Genomic DNA, 13137 nt, shown 5'->3' with positions numbered 1-13137 from the left:
GACTAGTTTCACTGCTAACAAAGCCACATGTTCTTTCTCCCACTGAATGAACAGAGACCCTGCCACTACTTGGAATACAGACCATACTGTAAGGACTACCTTGCATAACAGTGAAACCATGTTTGGTTTCCAGACCACCAGCAAGAGAAACTGAATAGGACGTAAATGGAGTCTGGTGAGGAATACCAGGTCTGCTGATGAATTCAATGTTCACAAAAGTGAGGGATAGTATTTGCCTGTACAGTTCTCAACAATTCTTGGGAAACATGAACCTGACCAAAAAAGGTTAGGAAATTCATTCCTTTGTACATGAAATCCTGGGAATGATTGAAATCTGAGGTCTCTACGTCAGGAATAAGTCCTAAGAGACACTAAAGACCAATAACAGGTTATATGAGCTAATAAGGACTATTTGCTGTTACTATGCAGCAGCCAGTCATCAAAGTACTGTATGAGATGAATTCTCAGATCCCTGATACCTCATGTGCATAGATACTACTAAGTAGGCCTGTTATCATCACTCAACTTACTGACACCTGCCAAAGAACCAAATGCAAGAACAGTTGTCCAAGAAATATGTGTCAGCAGGATGCTTTTCCTGAAGTTCCTTTGATTCTGCTGATTGCATCTCAGAGGATCGTTTTCCTGAAATTCTTTTGATGCTGCTGATTGCATCTCAGAGGATGGTTTTCCAGAAATTCCTTTGATGCTTCTGACTGCATCTCATAGGATGGTTTTCCAGAAATTCCTTTGATGCTTCTGACTGCATCTCATAGGATGGTTTTCCAGAAATTCCTTTGATGCTTCTGACTGCATCTCATAGGATGGTTTTCCAGAAATTCCTTTGATGCATCTGACTGCATCTCAGAGGATGGTTTTCCTGAAATTCCTTTGGTGCTGCTGATTGCATTTCATAGGATGGTTTTCCTGAAATTCCTTTGATGCTTCTGATTGCATCTCATGGGATGGTTTTCCTGAAATTCCTTTGATGCTGCTGACTGCATTTCATAGGATGGTTTTCCTGAAATTCCTTTGATGCTTCTGATTGCATCTCATGGGACGGTTTTCCTGAAATTTCTTTGATGCTGCTGATTGCATTTCATAGGATGGTATGCCTGAAATTCCTTTGATGTAGCTGATTGCATCTCATAGGATGTTTTTTTCTGAAATGTCTTTGAAGCTGCTGATTGCATTTCAAATGAAAACAATTGCTTCAATGTTTCTCTAGTTTTTCTGTTTTCATTAAATATCCAATAGCAGATCAGCATCACATTGTCTAATATTGCAAGACCCAGACACCAAGATGCTTTGTGTCAAACTTAGTCAAAGTTATTTCAGCACTGTTTTATAGATAAAACTTGTATAAATATTTTAGTGCTGGACTGGTATGATTTTGTACAAAATGTGAAAGCTCTCTATGCCTGGACTGGTATGATTTTGTACAAAATGTGAAAGCCCTCTATGCATGGACGCTCATGATATCAAGCTGGTCAAACTCAGATGAGCAGTTTGTGAAAATAAGTCATTTAAATTATTTTAGAAAAATATACTAATGGTGTCAGATCAGTATCATTTGCGTTCTTGCCAGGATTGCCATCTATTCTGATTCTATGCAGTGGCATTAGAGAATCATGTATTTACGGGTTTATCTATTTTAAGTAATGTCAGCCAAATTTGATGATGGGTCAATATCAGCTGTACAGGCCTGAATTTCTTCATGCCAGGATGCTTTCTGTTAAGTTTGGTCAATTTCTAATCAACAGTTTTGGAAAAGAAATTAAAGTTTTTTTTTTACCTTTAGTAATGGTGGCCATATTTGATATCTGATCAGCATAAGTTTTATAAACATGGATCTACGCCAGGATGCTTTCTGTTATATTTGCTGAAATTCAATGGGGTATTTTATCTCCAGAAGTCCTTTAACCGTAATGCTGCTTTTAGCAATGGCAGCCATATTGGAAGGCACATCATCATCTTTATACAAATTTGAAATCTGTCAAGTTTGGTCAAATTCTATTCAACAGCATTGGAGAATATTTTTCTATTTTTTGTAATGAAGATCACATTGGATAGCAGATAAGCATCATTTGTACAAATTTTAAATATCTACATACTAGGATGCTTTCTATCAAGTTTGGTCATATTATTTTTAACAATTTTGGGAAGAAGTCACTTGTAGTTTTTTTCTACTTTTATTAATGGAAGCCATAATGGATAACTGATAGCATCATTTGAATAAATATGAATGGCCTTCTGGGCAGAATTATTTCTGTTAAATATGATCCAGTTCTGTTCAGCAGTGTTAAAGACATCGTCAATTAAAGTTTTCTTTTTCACTAATAGTCACAATGATGACCATTTCGGATAGCAGATTGGCATTAGTTGCAAACACCTGAAGCCCTCTAAGCTAGTATGCTGTCAGACCCAGAAAAATTCTTTTGAGACGTTTTTGAGATTACGTCTTTAAAAGATTGTTCTAAATTTAGTAATGGTAGCCATAACTGACATTGGATAGGCATCATTTGTACAATTTGAAACATCCTCGTGCCAAGATGATTTCTGTCAAGATATTTTTTTTAAAAAAGTTTTAGAGAAACAGCTGCTTAAGTTCTTTCAATTTTTAGTAATAGCAGCCAGAATTGATGGCATATCAGCATTATCTGTACAGTCTGAAAGGTCTTTGTGCCAGGCTGTTGTATTTCAAATATGATCGAATTCTATTCAGCAGTTTTGGGGAAGTCATTCAATAGTTATTCTGTTTTAAGTAACAGTGGCCATATCTGACTGTGAGTTGGCATCATTCATACAAATTTCAAAGCCTTCACTTTCTTTAAAATTTGGTCAAAAATTCAATTGGTCAGTTGTTTTAAAGTTGCTAAAAGGATTTTCTGTTATTAGAAAGATTGGCAATATTTGATTGTTGATCAGTATCATTTGTGTAAATCTGAAGTCATCCAGAAAAGATGATTTCCATCATGTTTGGTCAAATACTATTTAGCAGTTTTTGGAAAGTTGCTAAAAACATTTTTCTGTTTTCAAGAACAATGACCTTATTATTTCTGAACAGCTGCCATATCTAAAGACAGTTCAGCACCATTTGTACAGACTTCATAGATCTTCCTGCTAGAATGTTTTTCTAAAAATTTGATCAAATTCTGTTCAGCAGTTTTTAAGAAGACATTTAAAGGGTTGTTGCTACTTTTAGAAACTGTGGCTATATTAGACAGGCTTGGCATATGTATAAATTTAGTGTTCTCCACAAGGCCTTTTATCATAGTGGTACTGCCACCCTATCATTTCAGACATCAACTCTTCAGAACCCAATGCTATGCTATGCATTTGTGCCACTATGCCTTTGCTTCCTACTATCCTTATAAATTAACGTTAAAATCCTGTGACCTAATACAAAGCCCTATTACTCAAATGACACCTGTCTGCACCTCTTTTGGGGAATTTAATTCAGATAATCACGAATAATTACTCACTTTGCTATTATCTATGGCATATGGCCTACCCAACTGCCAGTATGTGATCTGTGATGTGGGTTTTGTATTTGCAGTGAGAGTCACATGATCAGCCAGTGATGATGGTGTCTACTGGTAGTATGTGTTATATTTATCTCAGTTATTTCCATTACCATCTAAAAAATGTTACACATATTTAAAGTTGAGCTAATTCTTGTGAAAATGGGACACCACCTTAAAAAAAGAGTAAAATTACCCAATGCCTGACCAGCCCCATATTGGCCTAGCATTGAAGAGCTGAGATTGGTGACTCCAATGGAGATTTCAATTCAGATAGCAGTATTTCCTCAAAGAAAGACTTTAATAAATGAAGGATGGAGTCAGTGTGTAAAACTCACCAAAATATCCTGCAAGCCCACAGATCCAGTAAACTGGAAATGTTACTGGTCATCTCCATAACCAAATGGTTGTACATTTTATCGTACAAGAAGACAAAATGTAGCTGATGACTCGATGGTAATGCAGCTAGTTATGATTATCAGCCTTTAGTGGGAAGATTTTGATCATGAAATGTGGAAAATGAAGAAAAACACAAAATAAGAAAATTACATCAAAATCTAATTTAATAAATTCTGCTTAACATGGCTACAGTTTACTGACCATGACAATGATGCTTACTGCCCAGCTTATCCAGATCCAGACATAACTCATCTAGAGGCTGGACATCAGGATCTGTTGCTGCCATTGATGACCAGTTCTGAATCATAGAATAAGCTCAGGATCCTCATCTAATGACTTGTCATCAATGAAAAGTGTCAGAACTAGACCCAGCCTCTGAAGATGAGGCTCTGGTATACAAAATGCAACTGCCCAAGAAATTAGATCTGTGAAAAGGTGAGTTCAGCCGTGGATTGCTGGAATGGGATCAAGTGCATCCATGTAAGCAGAATGCAGCAGAACAGTGAACAGTATTGTCATGGCCTTAACATACATCCTGTTTCTATGTTCCACATGAATTCTGTATCCCAACTGTTTTTTAAATATTGTTTTCCTTTGATAGTGCCATATTTCTACTGAATAGTTCTGTTTTCACTGACTGTGGTTTTTAGCCTTTGATGGCATCCAGGCATCACAATGCCTCTACATGTCTATTTTGGGAATAAGAAGTAGCATGTGTCATCAGTCATCACATAATCATACAAAAAAAAAAGAATTTTTAGCTGGAGCTACCAGCATTTATTGAGCACAAACTGTGAGCTTTTATCTTCTCACCTTACACAGATTTGCACGTTGTCATCAGAAACAATTCCTGTTATTTATGTATCACTTGGTTTCTATTATTTTCTGTTAAGATCATACAATATATAATTTAAAGATTAAATATAGCCTATATACTAAGAAGTTCAAACTGGTCAGATGGACTGGCTACTTTTTCTATGCACCAGTCCACCAAGACATTAGCTGGCATCAGACCAGTGCGCTGGCAGCAATTTCACAACACTTAATGCAAGATTTCAGATTCTAAGGGGAAATTGCTTGATTGACTGCAAAAATCTTTAATATTGTTTAATTTTGGTTCAGATCTACTTAGTTATCAACAGGTGAGATGGGGGTGAGTGGAGGTTTATTGGCATTACTTGGGCACTATTACAACATTTTTGTTTTTATAGAGGTAGTGATATCTGAAGTTGTGATTTATGTACTTCTTTTAATATTTCATTGAGGTTTATTTTTCCACTTTTATTATGATATGCACATTTTTTTACAACATTTTGACTAATGCATGTTTTACCCAGTACTATGTAAAATGTCTTGGGAGATGACGAAATCTGAAAACCAGTCATACCAGGATGCTCTGTACCAAATCTGTCTGTCCAACATGGCAAGTGGATTTGATTCATGATAGGCTGTACCATAAATAGATTACCAGTTTAAAGATCAGTCCATGGAAAATTCATTATGCATTTTATGACCATACATAAAGAATTTATTGATTCTTTCCATGATACCCTTTCATGTTCATGTCAACAGGGCAGGGCAATAGAATTGATTTTCTGGCAGCCTAAAATAAACTGAAAATTTTGCACATCAAGGAAAATGTGGTTTTCTGTTTATAAAAAGCTTGCACAGAATATGAAGGTCAAATGTAGCTTTAATACATATCTCCAACTCAAAACATTGCAGAGAGACTTGTATCTAAATTGGCACCTGGATATATATGTAAGTAAATTGTATATAGGTCATTCGTATACTTACTGGTCCCAGAGAACTGGATGACAAATATCGGTACTTCAGACGGAAGATAATATGGCTCCTGTAAGAACAAACCACAGATAAAAATAAAGCATTCTTACCACTGTAGGTTCCCAATTACCACATATTCTCACTTATAAGTCAAACTGTAAACAAAAAAGATCCTGATCTGCCATAGCAAAATGCACCTGCAAATCAGGATCTCTGTTGTATGTTATACTGATTACTCCTAACAAACTGCACAGAACCAGATCTGTCAGTGCAATATATGATGGCAGATCTGGGGCTCTGCAGTTTGCAGTTGTACTCATCTTATAAAGCGAGTACACATACACATACACAGATATATATATATACATGGAGACCTTCAATTTTCATTTTTGAAAATCTATATTGGTTTAGCGGTTAGTGGGTTGGCTTTGCAACCAGAGAGGTGTGGGGGTTAGAATCCAGCCAGTAGATCAAACCAGGTCAGCTGCTATGATGTATTACTTTACTTGCCTCAGTCTGATAACTTCATGCGATGATGTGAAGCAAAACATATACAAGAGAACCTCATTATGTCAAGTACCCATTTTATTTTGCTAGAAATGATGTACATAAAAGGAAAGAAAAAACTTAACATTGAGGTTATTCTAGGGAAAGGATGGAGATATAGATGGACAACTGAACATACACATGTATATAGTCATATAGTAATATTATTTTGTCTGATTTAAATGGACTTTAACAAAAAAAACCAGACCAAACCATAATTTATACATGACCTGGTTGGTTTTACCTTGTTTGAAGTGTGCAATTGTGTGATTGATAATGCAATAATAATGATCATGCATGATTTGTTGAAGGAAAGTGTCTCCTGGTGCACTATGGGTAAATGTTTGTTTGCCAGTTCACTATGGACAAATGCCAACTGGTTGCACTACTAACAAATGTTTGGTGGTGCAATATGGGTAAATGCCTGCTGGCACACTTTTGGTAAACATTTGCTGGTGCATTATGGGTAAATATTACTGGTTTACAAAGGGCAAATGTCTGCTGGTGCACTATGAGCAAATATTTCCTGTGCACTATGGACAAATGTTTGTCAGTGCACTAAGAATGATTATTATATGCTCATTTTTTTCCTGTTAACTTTACATTGTCAGAATCGTTCAGTATTAACCGATACAGAACTTGCGCAACAATATACATATAGCATTCACGTGCATAAAGGAACTACTTTCTATTGTAAACAAACAATGGACACAGACGCCAGCACTTTTGATTTGTACACAAATCATGTACACTAATGTAAGAGGCTCTTTACATTGTGGTTGTTTAAATTTGTTTCTAAATGAAAGAAAACAGATGTTTCGTGGACTGCCACATACCAGCTGCTTTGGCTCATTCCGCGTGATACAATGTTATGGATTTAGGCTAGCTACAGTATATAACAGACGCTAGATAAGGTCCTTACAAATAACATACAAGTGACAAGTCATATACTCTCTTCTTTAGCTGGTGATAAGAATGGCAAATTAAAATAGACTTACAGTTTTACATCCTGAATTTCCTCAAAATGTATTTTCTTAATTCTGCAAATCCAAATTACATGGGCTATGTCATAGGTTTTCAATCTGGATTACACATTTCGAAATTGCAGCATGATAAGTGCAATTGCATCCTCCTTACTGCACTCAAAATGAAATAAGCATTAAATTCCATAGCGTCTTTTTGATAAATGCAATTGAAAGACTTCATATTTTTACCACATTATGATTTCAAACATTCAATGACAGAAACAGAAACACATTTGCAGATGTCAACACACTTCTCCCTCGCTTCAATCTCATGTATTTCATCTGGAATCATCACATACAAATCCAGTCCATAATCACAAAATTTCCTAGAATCGAGAAAAATACCAAAATCTATTCATTCCAGATCAAATGGAAAAGTTGTTGCAATGCACATTCATTCACAATATGACTCCAAATTTCAATTTTAACTAGACAAGCCATTTTGTTTCGAAAGTTATGTCGAGCACGCGACTAAGATAAAATTTATCTGGGCGGAGTAATGTGCGCAGTAATAATGTTGATTTCTGTAAAGATGAATATGCGCTTGTGTATTTAGTTTGGCATGCAGCATACATTCATTTACGTTGTTTATTTAAGTGTATTTTGTTTACATAATTAAACCTTAGGTAGAATAAAAAAAATGAGCATACAATAGAAAGATTACTGCATTTGTACGGGAAAATATGAACTCGTTTTGTCGGAAGGATATACTGCACTGCCAAGGTCATGTAGTATTCCATCCCAAAACTCGTTCATATTTTCCCATACAAATGCAGTAACCTATAAATATTTATCAGTACACTATGGGTAAATGTTTGCTGGTGCACTAATGGCAAATGTTTGCTGGTGCACTATGGGTAAATGTTTGCCACTGCACTATGGGTAAATATTTCCTCAAGCATATTGAGTACATGTCTGCTGGTGCATTTTAGGTAAATTTCTGTCAATGCTGATGCACTAAGTTAAGACTCTTAACCCTTGGGTTCTGTCGTACTTTGGAAAATATTTAAAAACAGAAAACCATGCTTTATTCCCACATTAAAAAATGCTTGCAATCTTTCACCCATGTATATTCACATTGGCATAATCTTCCAAAAGAGTACTTGTCACCTTATTCCAAATATATCCATCTTCTTGGATGCTATTTGGTTAGGAAAGTTTCTATGTGTACAAGTAACAGTCTGTTGTTTAATGTGCAGTTCAATTATCCATTTTTTTAGCTTTCTATCTGTTTTAAGTTGTCTACAGCAAAAAAACATTTGCTTGCTTAATATAGTCTATGTATTCACATGATCATTGTCAACAGAGGCTTGTATTTGCAAACTCAAAGTAGGAAACTTCAAACAAAATTTAGAAACTTTATAACTCTAACTACTTAGAGACAAAATCATAAAACTGTCACAATTTTTTTCATTTTAATTATTCTCTCTACGTAATAATTTTAGTACATGTATTATTTTATTTAGGTTTTCTGTGCATGTACTTCTTTTAGTTGTTACATGACAACATAGTTAATACAGTCTTTTGTTAATGTCATCTGGTATTTAAAATAGTATGTTTCATATGAAAATGCATGTAGTTTATTAAATGTTGGTAATAATTACTGTATGACTGTGAGATAGAAAAAATATGTTCCACCTTGTTCAGCAACAGTACTTACCTTGAGAACTGTCTTCCCACTAACCACATAATAGCCAAACCAGCAAATATGCCCAAAGCAACATAGATTGCTGAAAAAAGAGAGCAAAAACATAATACCACATATACTGGTTTAAAAGTCTGATCCAACTGCAAACTACACAGATAAAGATCTGCCATTGCATAAAGTGCTGGCAGATCTGTGTCTGTTCTGCTTTTTATGTGCAATTAGAAGAATAAATGATATACCATGAACTGATGCCAAATTATGTGATGGCAGACCGGGTCCATGTTGTTTCCAATTGGACCTGACTTGTATGTGAGTTTCAATGGAACTTCAAATCACAAGTTATAAAGAACAATTAACTCTCAGACAGCGATATTAAACTCATTATCAAGCTTGCAATTGCTAAAAAAGGTCTATATTATCAAGTGTGACAGTATATGATATGAAAACAAACCAAATATGCCTCATTACAGACTAGCATGATAGGAAGTATCCAACCTTTTACATACAGATTACTTTCTGATCACATCAACCTCTAATGGAGAGAACACTGGCCTCTAATGAAAAGAAATTTCAAGGTCAATAAGGGTGATAAAACATTATGAATGATATACATATTAGTTTATCATATGATTAGCCCAAGGGAGACAATCTAGTTATGATTGACCAGGATATCTACAAGGAGGCAAACTGTAAAATCTAGACAATAAACACTTACAGAAAATAAGCAAATAAAGGCCTGCCATACATCTGTGACAATAATAAAGGCATATACATGTATATTTTCAAAAGATAACATTAGCAAATGACATAAAACTAACTTCTCTGGTGACTGTTTTGATGTTATTTAGGTCACAGATAGGCAACATATATTTGCTTGGTTTTATTTCTCTTTTTGTACACACTATTTTAAAAATAAAATAAAATAAAGGACTGTCTTTAGGTAATGTACCTATGGAATTTCAGAGATCTCGCTAGGATTTTAAAACAAGGAGCACAGGACTCTGTTTGGTAAAAATAGGAGTCCCACCATCAAAAGTTGCAGTCCCTTCTTTCCTACAGAATCAACACAGACGAGAGTGCATCTATTTTTAGATGGAGAGGTTTCCGTAATGTAATCACTCACTTTAATATAGCTTCATTACACCAGTCCATTGACAGGATTGCAAATTTATGGTTTATTTATTTGTCTACGTCCTTGTAGCAATTTTAGGCAATGGTTAAATAGTATCTGATTTGCTGTTTTTTCCCTGTATTTTGCAAATACGTGTCAAGTCGGAAAACAGCTTAGACCTTAAAGCGCATCTCGCGAATTCCACAATATAGCATTGTCCTCTACATTTCTGACCTACATAATTTGCAGTTTAAAGTTAATTCTTTAATAAAATAATACCTTGGCTTTGCTTTCAATGATTTGTATATTTTTCTGAAAATATTTGCCCGATGATGTACGAAAACAGACAATCTAATAAACTAGTATATCCCAGACTTAGCGAAGTCCGCCATTATTTCCCGTTAGGCCTACTGGTTCACTTACAGTTTCAAACTAATTTTATGACGAAACAGTGTACAAGAGGCAGTTAATATATATCCATATCACCGATTCTGATCTTAAAAAAACATGCTTGTATGTTTTATCATCAAAGGATATCATGCAGGAAATTGATAGTTGCTACCTTACTCGAAAAAGGGTTAATGGTCAATCAGCTATCAAAACATATGCTTGTGAATGGGCATGGGTTTGTTTGTCAACACAACTGATATCAAAACCTGGCCTAGCTACTGATCTATTGATGAATACATTTCGCTACAAACACTAGAACTAACCGGGCTAAGGCGAGGGGCATTTTAAAAAAAGTATGGTCAGTCAATGTACCTCTTCAATAGCTCTTGTTTGTCCATCAGAGTGATACTGAATTTTGTCAATCCAAGTAAGGATTTATTCCAAACGCTAAGCTAGGCATCACACACTTTCTTACACTTAGCTACTGTCCTATCCGAACTATCAATTCTAGCAGCTTTAGCACTCTTCTGAATCTCGTTACAATCTTCGTAAATTTGGGGTTTAACCCCAAAATACTTATCCAAATTTACGAATGGCATTTTATCTAAGTCTCAACATGTCTTGATTCTCGGCACTACTTATTCCAATACATTCGGAAATGAACACAATAACGAAAGCTAAAGTTGTTTATTTGATGTACATTTATAGATGACCACATGTACATCTCTGGGTCTTTCTGACTCTGAATTCAATCACTGTAAATATCAGTACATTTTCCCACCCGGCCGCCAGTCAAAGCCTTTGAACTGGCCATCCAGCTATTGCATCATGCTCTTTTGGATGTACTCTTATAATGGCAACATGTATGTACATCAAGGGGTCTTTCAGTCACTGAATTCTGTCATTGTAAATATCAGCACAGCTAACTGATCAACACATTTTCCCACAAAGCAGGCGGCTGAAGCAGGACTGGCAAGTCTTTGAATTTTGCCGCACACCTATTACATGTGTATGGAGGTCTCCCGCCTCAGTGATTTTCTGCATCCCAGATCAAAAATTGGCATCCAAATACGCGTAATTAAACATTTCCGAAATCTCTGAATTTGCTGATATATATACTCTGTTATTGGTCATAGGTTTTATACATAGATATATATATATATATATATATATATATATATATATATATATATATATATATATATATATATATATATATATATATATATATAAGGCTTCCTGAAATATCTGCATTTGTCAGACATAACTGCCAATTCAAAGGTTCTGACTGACACATACTTAAAGAAACCAGACACTGGTCTAAAATATCTTTATATTGTCTTTCATTTGTTTATCCATTACACTGTTACACAAATGCCTTAACAAAGTAAATTCAGAATTTTCGTATTGTTTAATTGTTCTTGTGTTGATATTTTTTGAGGAATATTACGGGCAGCTTTTATATTTCTTTTTATTCCTGTCAGACTGCTGAAACATTAGCTTTCTTCCACTGCTTAAAAGTCACTGGCTAAATAATATTAGACTCACTAATACAACTTAAGTTCAACTAGGGAACTTCTTCCATTGGGTGAGTGTAGCTTGATAAGCAGTCAGAAGCCTTAAAAACCAAGAAACAGGAAAAATTAAGTTTAAGCTTCTTTGCAGGCTGAGCATGGCTGTTTTGTCATTGCCACTTCTAATAATTATACACAGAGTATATTCTCCATTCTTCGCAAAATACGAATTGATTCAAGGGAAATCTGGACCAGAAAACTTCTGAGAGCCTGTTAAGTGTGAAACTTAATAATCATAATTATTGTCATTGATGGACACCAGTCATTATTTTGTGAAGGAAACTTAAAATGCTTGTGGATTTTAATTTGTAAAACAAATATTTGCAGAACTATCATATATAAAGTCTTCCCTTTTAATTTAATTCACAATAAACTGACTGGTTTTCATTTGAAGAATTGTAACATTTTCCATCAGAATCTGATTCAAGTTCAAAAGTTGCTATTTTATAATAGAATAAAGAAAATAAACATATTATGTCAAAAAGATCCATTAGTTTTATTTTCAGTCCCTTTTAAAAATGTAAAATTTATGTTTTCAAAAATAATCTACTGGCATAGAAGCCAATCTATTGTCAAGGCATGATAGCACTCCATGAGCACTAAGTGTGAAACTATGCAATCACAACTGTTTTCTGTTTATACATACTGAGGTCATGGGCATATATCACACTGACAACAACATTACCATAAACTGCATGTTATACATATGTCCCATGTTTGATAGTCCTCTATGTAGATAACTCAAATATTTGTGCAGAAATAATGTTTCTTCTTTCAGTCAATGACCTTGACCATTGCTGTTTCAACCCTCAAAATTTGCAGGCTTCTTCCTTACCAAATGTGCAAGCTATCTATACAGATTTGGTTAGGTTTGTGATGTAGAAATAATGTTATTGTGTAAGAACCTATTTTCTTCTTTCAGTCAGTGACCTTTGAGCTTTTGACCCCCAAATCAACAGCTTATTCTTCCTAACCTCTGGTACAAGTCATTTAAAAAGTTGATAAGATTGTACGGAACAATTTTATTATTTTTTCTGTCAAAGTGACCTTGATCTTTGATCTTTTGACCTTGAATTCAATAGTTTGGTAACTGTAGATGGTGGGCAACTTGAGTTATTGTGCACAAATGAATTTG

At 34.8% G+C, this 13137-nt stretch overlaps 1 protein-coding gene across 13 annotated transcripts in view; it reads right to left on the bottom strand.

The window, feature by feature from the left end:
- LOC149802959 (heparan-alpha-glucosaminide N-acetyltransferase-like) overlaps positions 1-13137 on the bottom strand; it is a 91941-nt gene that overhangs the window by 60177 nt on the left and 18627 nt on the right. For all 13 annotated transcript variants that reach the window (XM_089952474.1, XM_089952471.1, XM_089952477.1 and 10 more), the window contains exons 5-6: positions 8940-9009; positions 5721-5778 (exon numbers count right to left, since the gene is read on the bottom strand). In XM_089952474.1, coding sequence (XP_089808600.1) covers positions 5721-5778; positions 8940-9009 — 128 coding nt within the window. The remainder of the gene's footprint in view (positions 1-5720; positions 5779-8939; positions 9010-13137) is intronic.

The sequence above is a fragment of the Sinohyriopsis cumingii genome, chromosome 3, assembly GCF_028554795.1.
Source record: "Sinohyriopsis cumingii isolate HCF-2022 chromosome 3, ASM2855479v2, whole genome shotgun sequence".
Classification (NCBI taxonomy): domain Eukaryota; kingdom Metazoa; phylum Mollusca; class Bivalvia; order Unionida; family Unionidae; genus Sinohyriopsis; species Sinohyriopsis cumingii.
The sequence above is the reverse complement of the archived record's forward strand: the minus strand, read 5'-3'. Positions and strand labels throughout refer to the sequence as shown.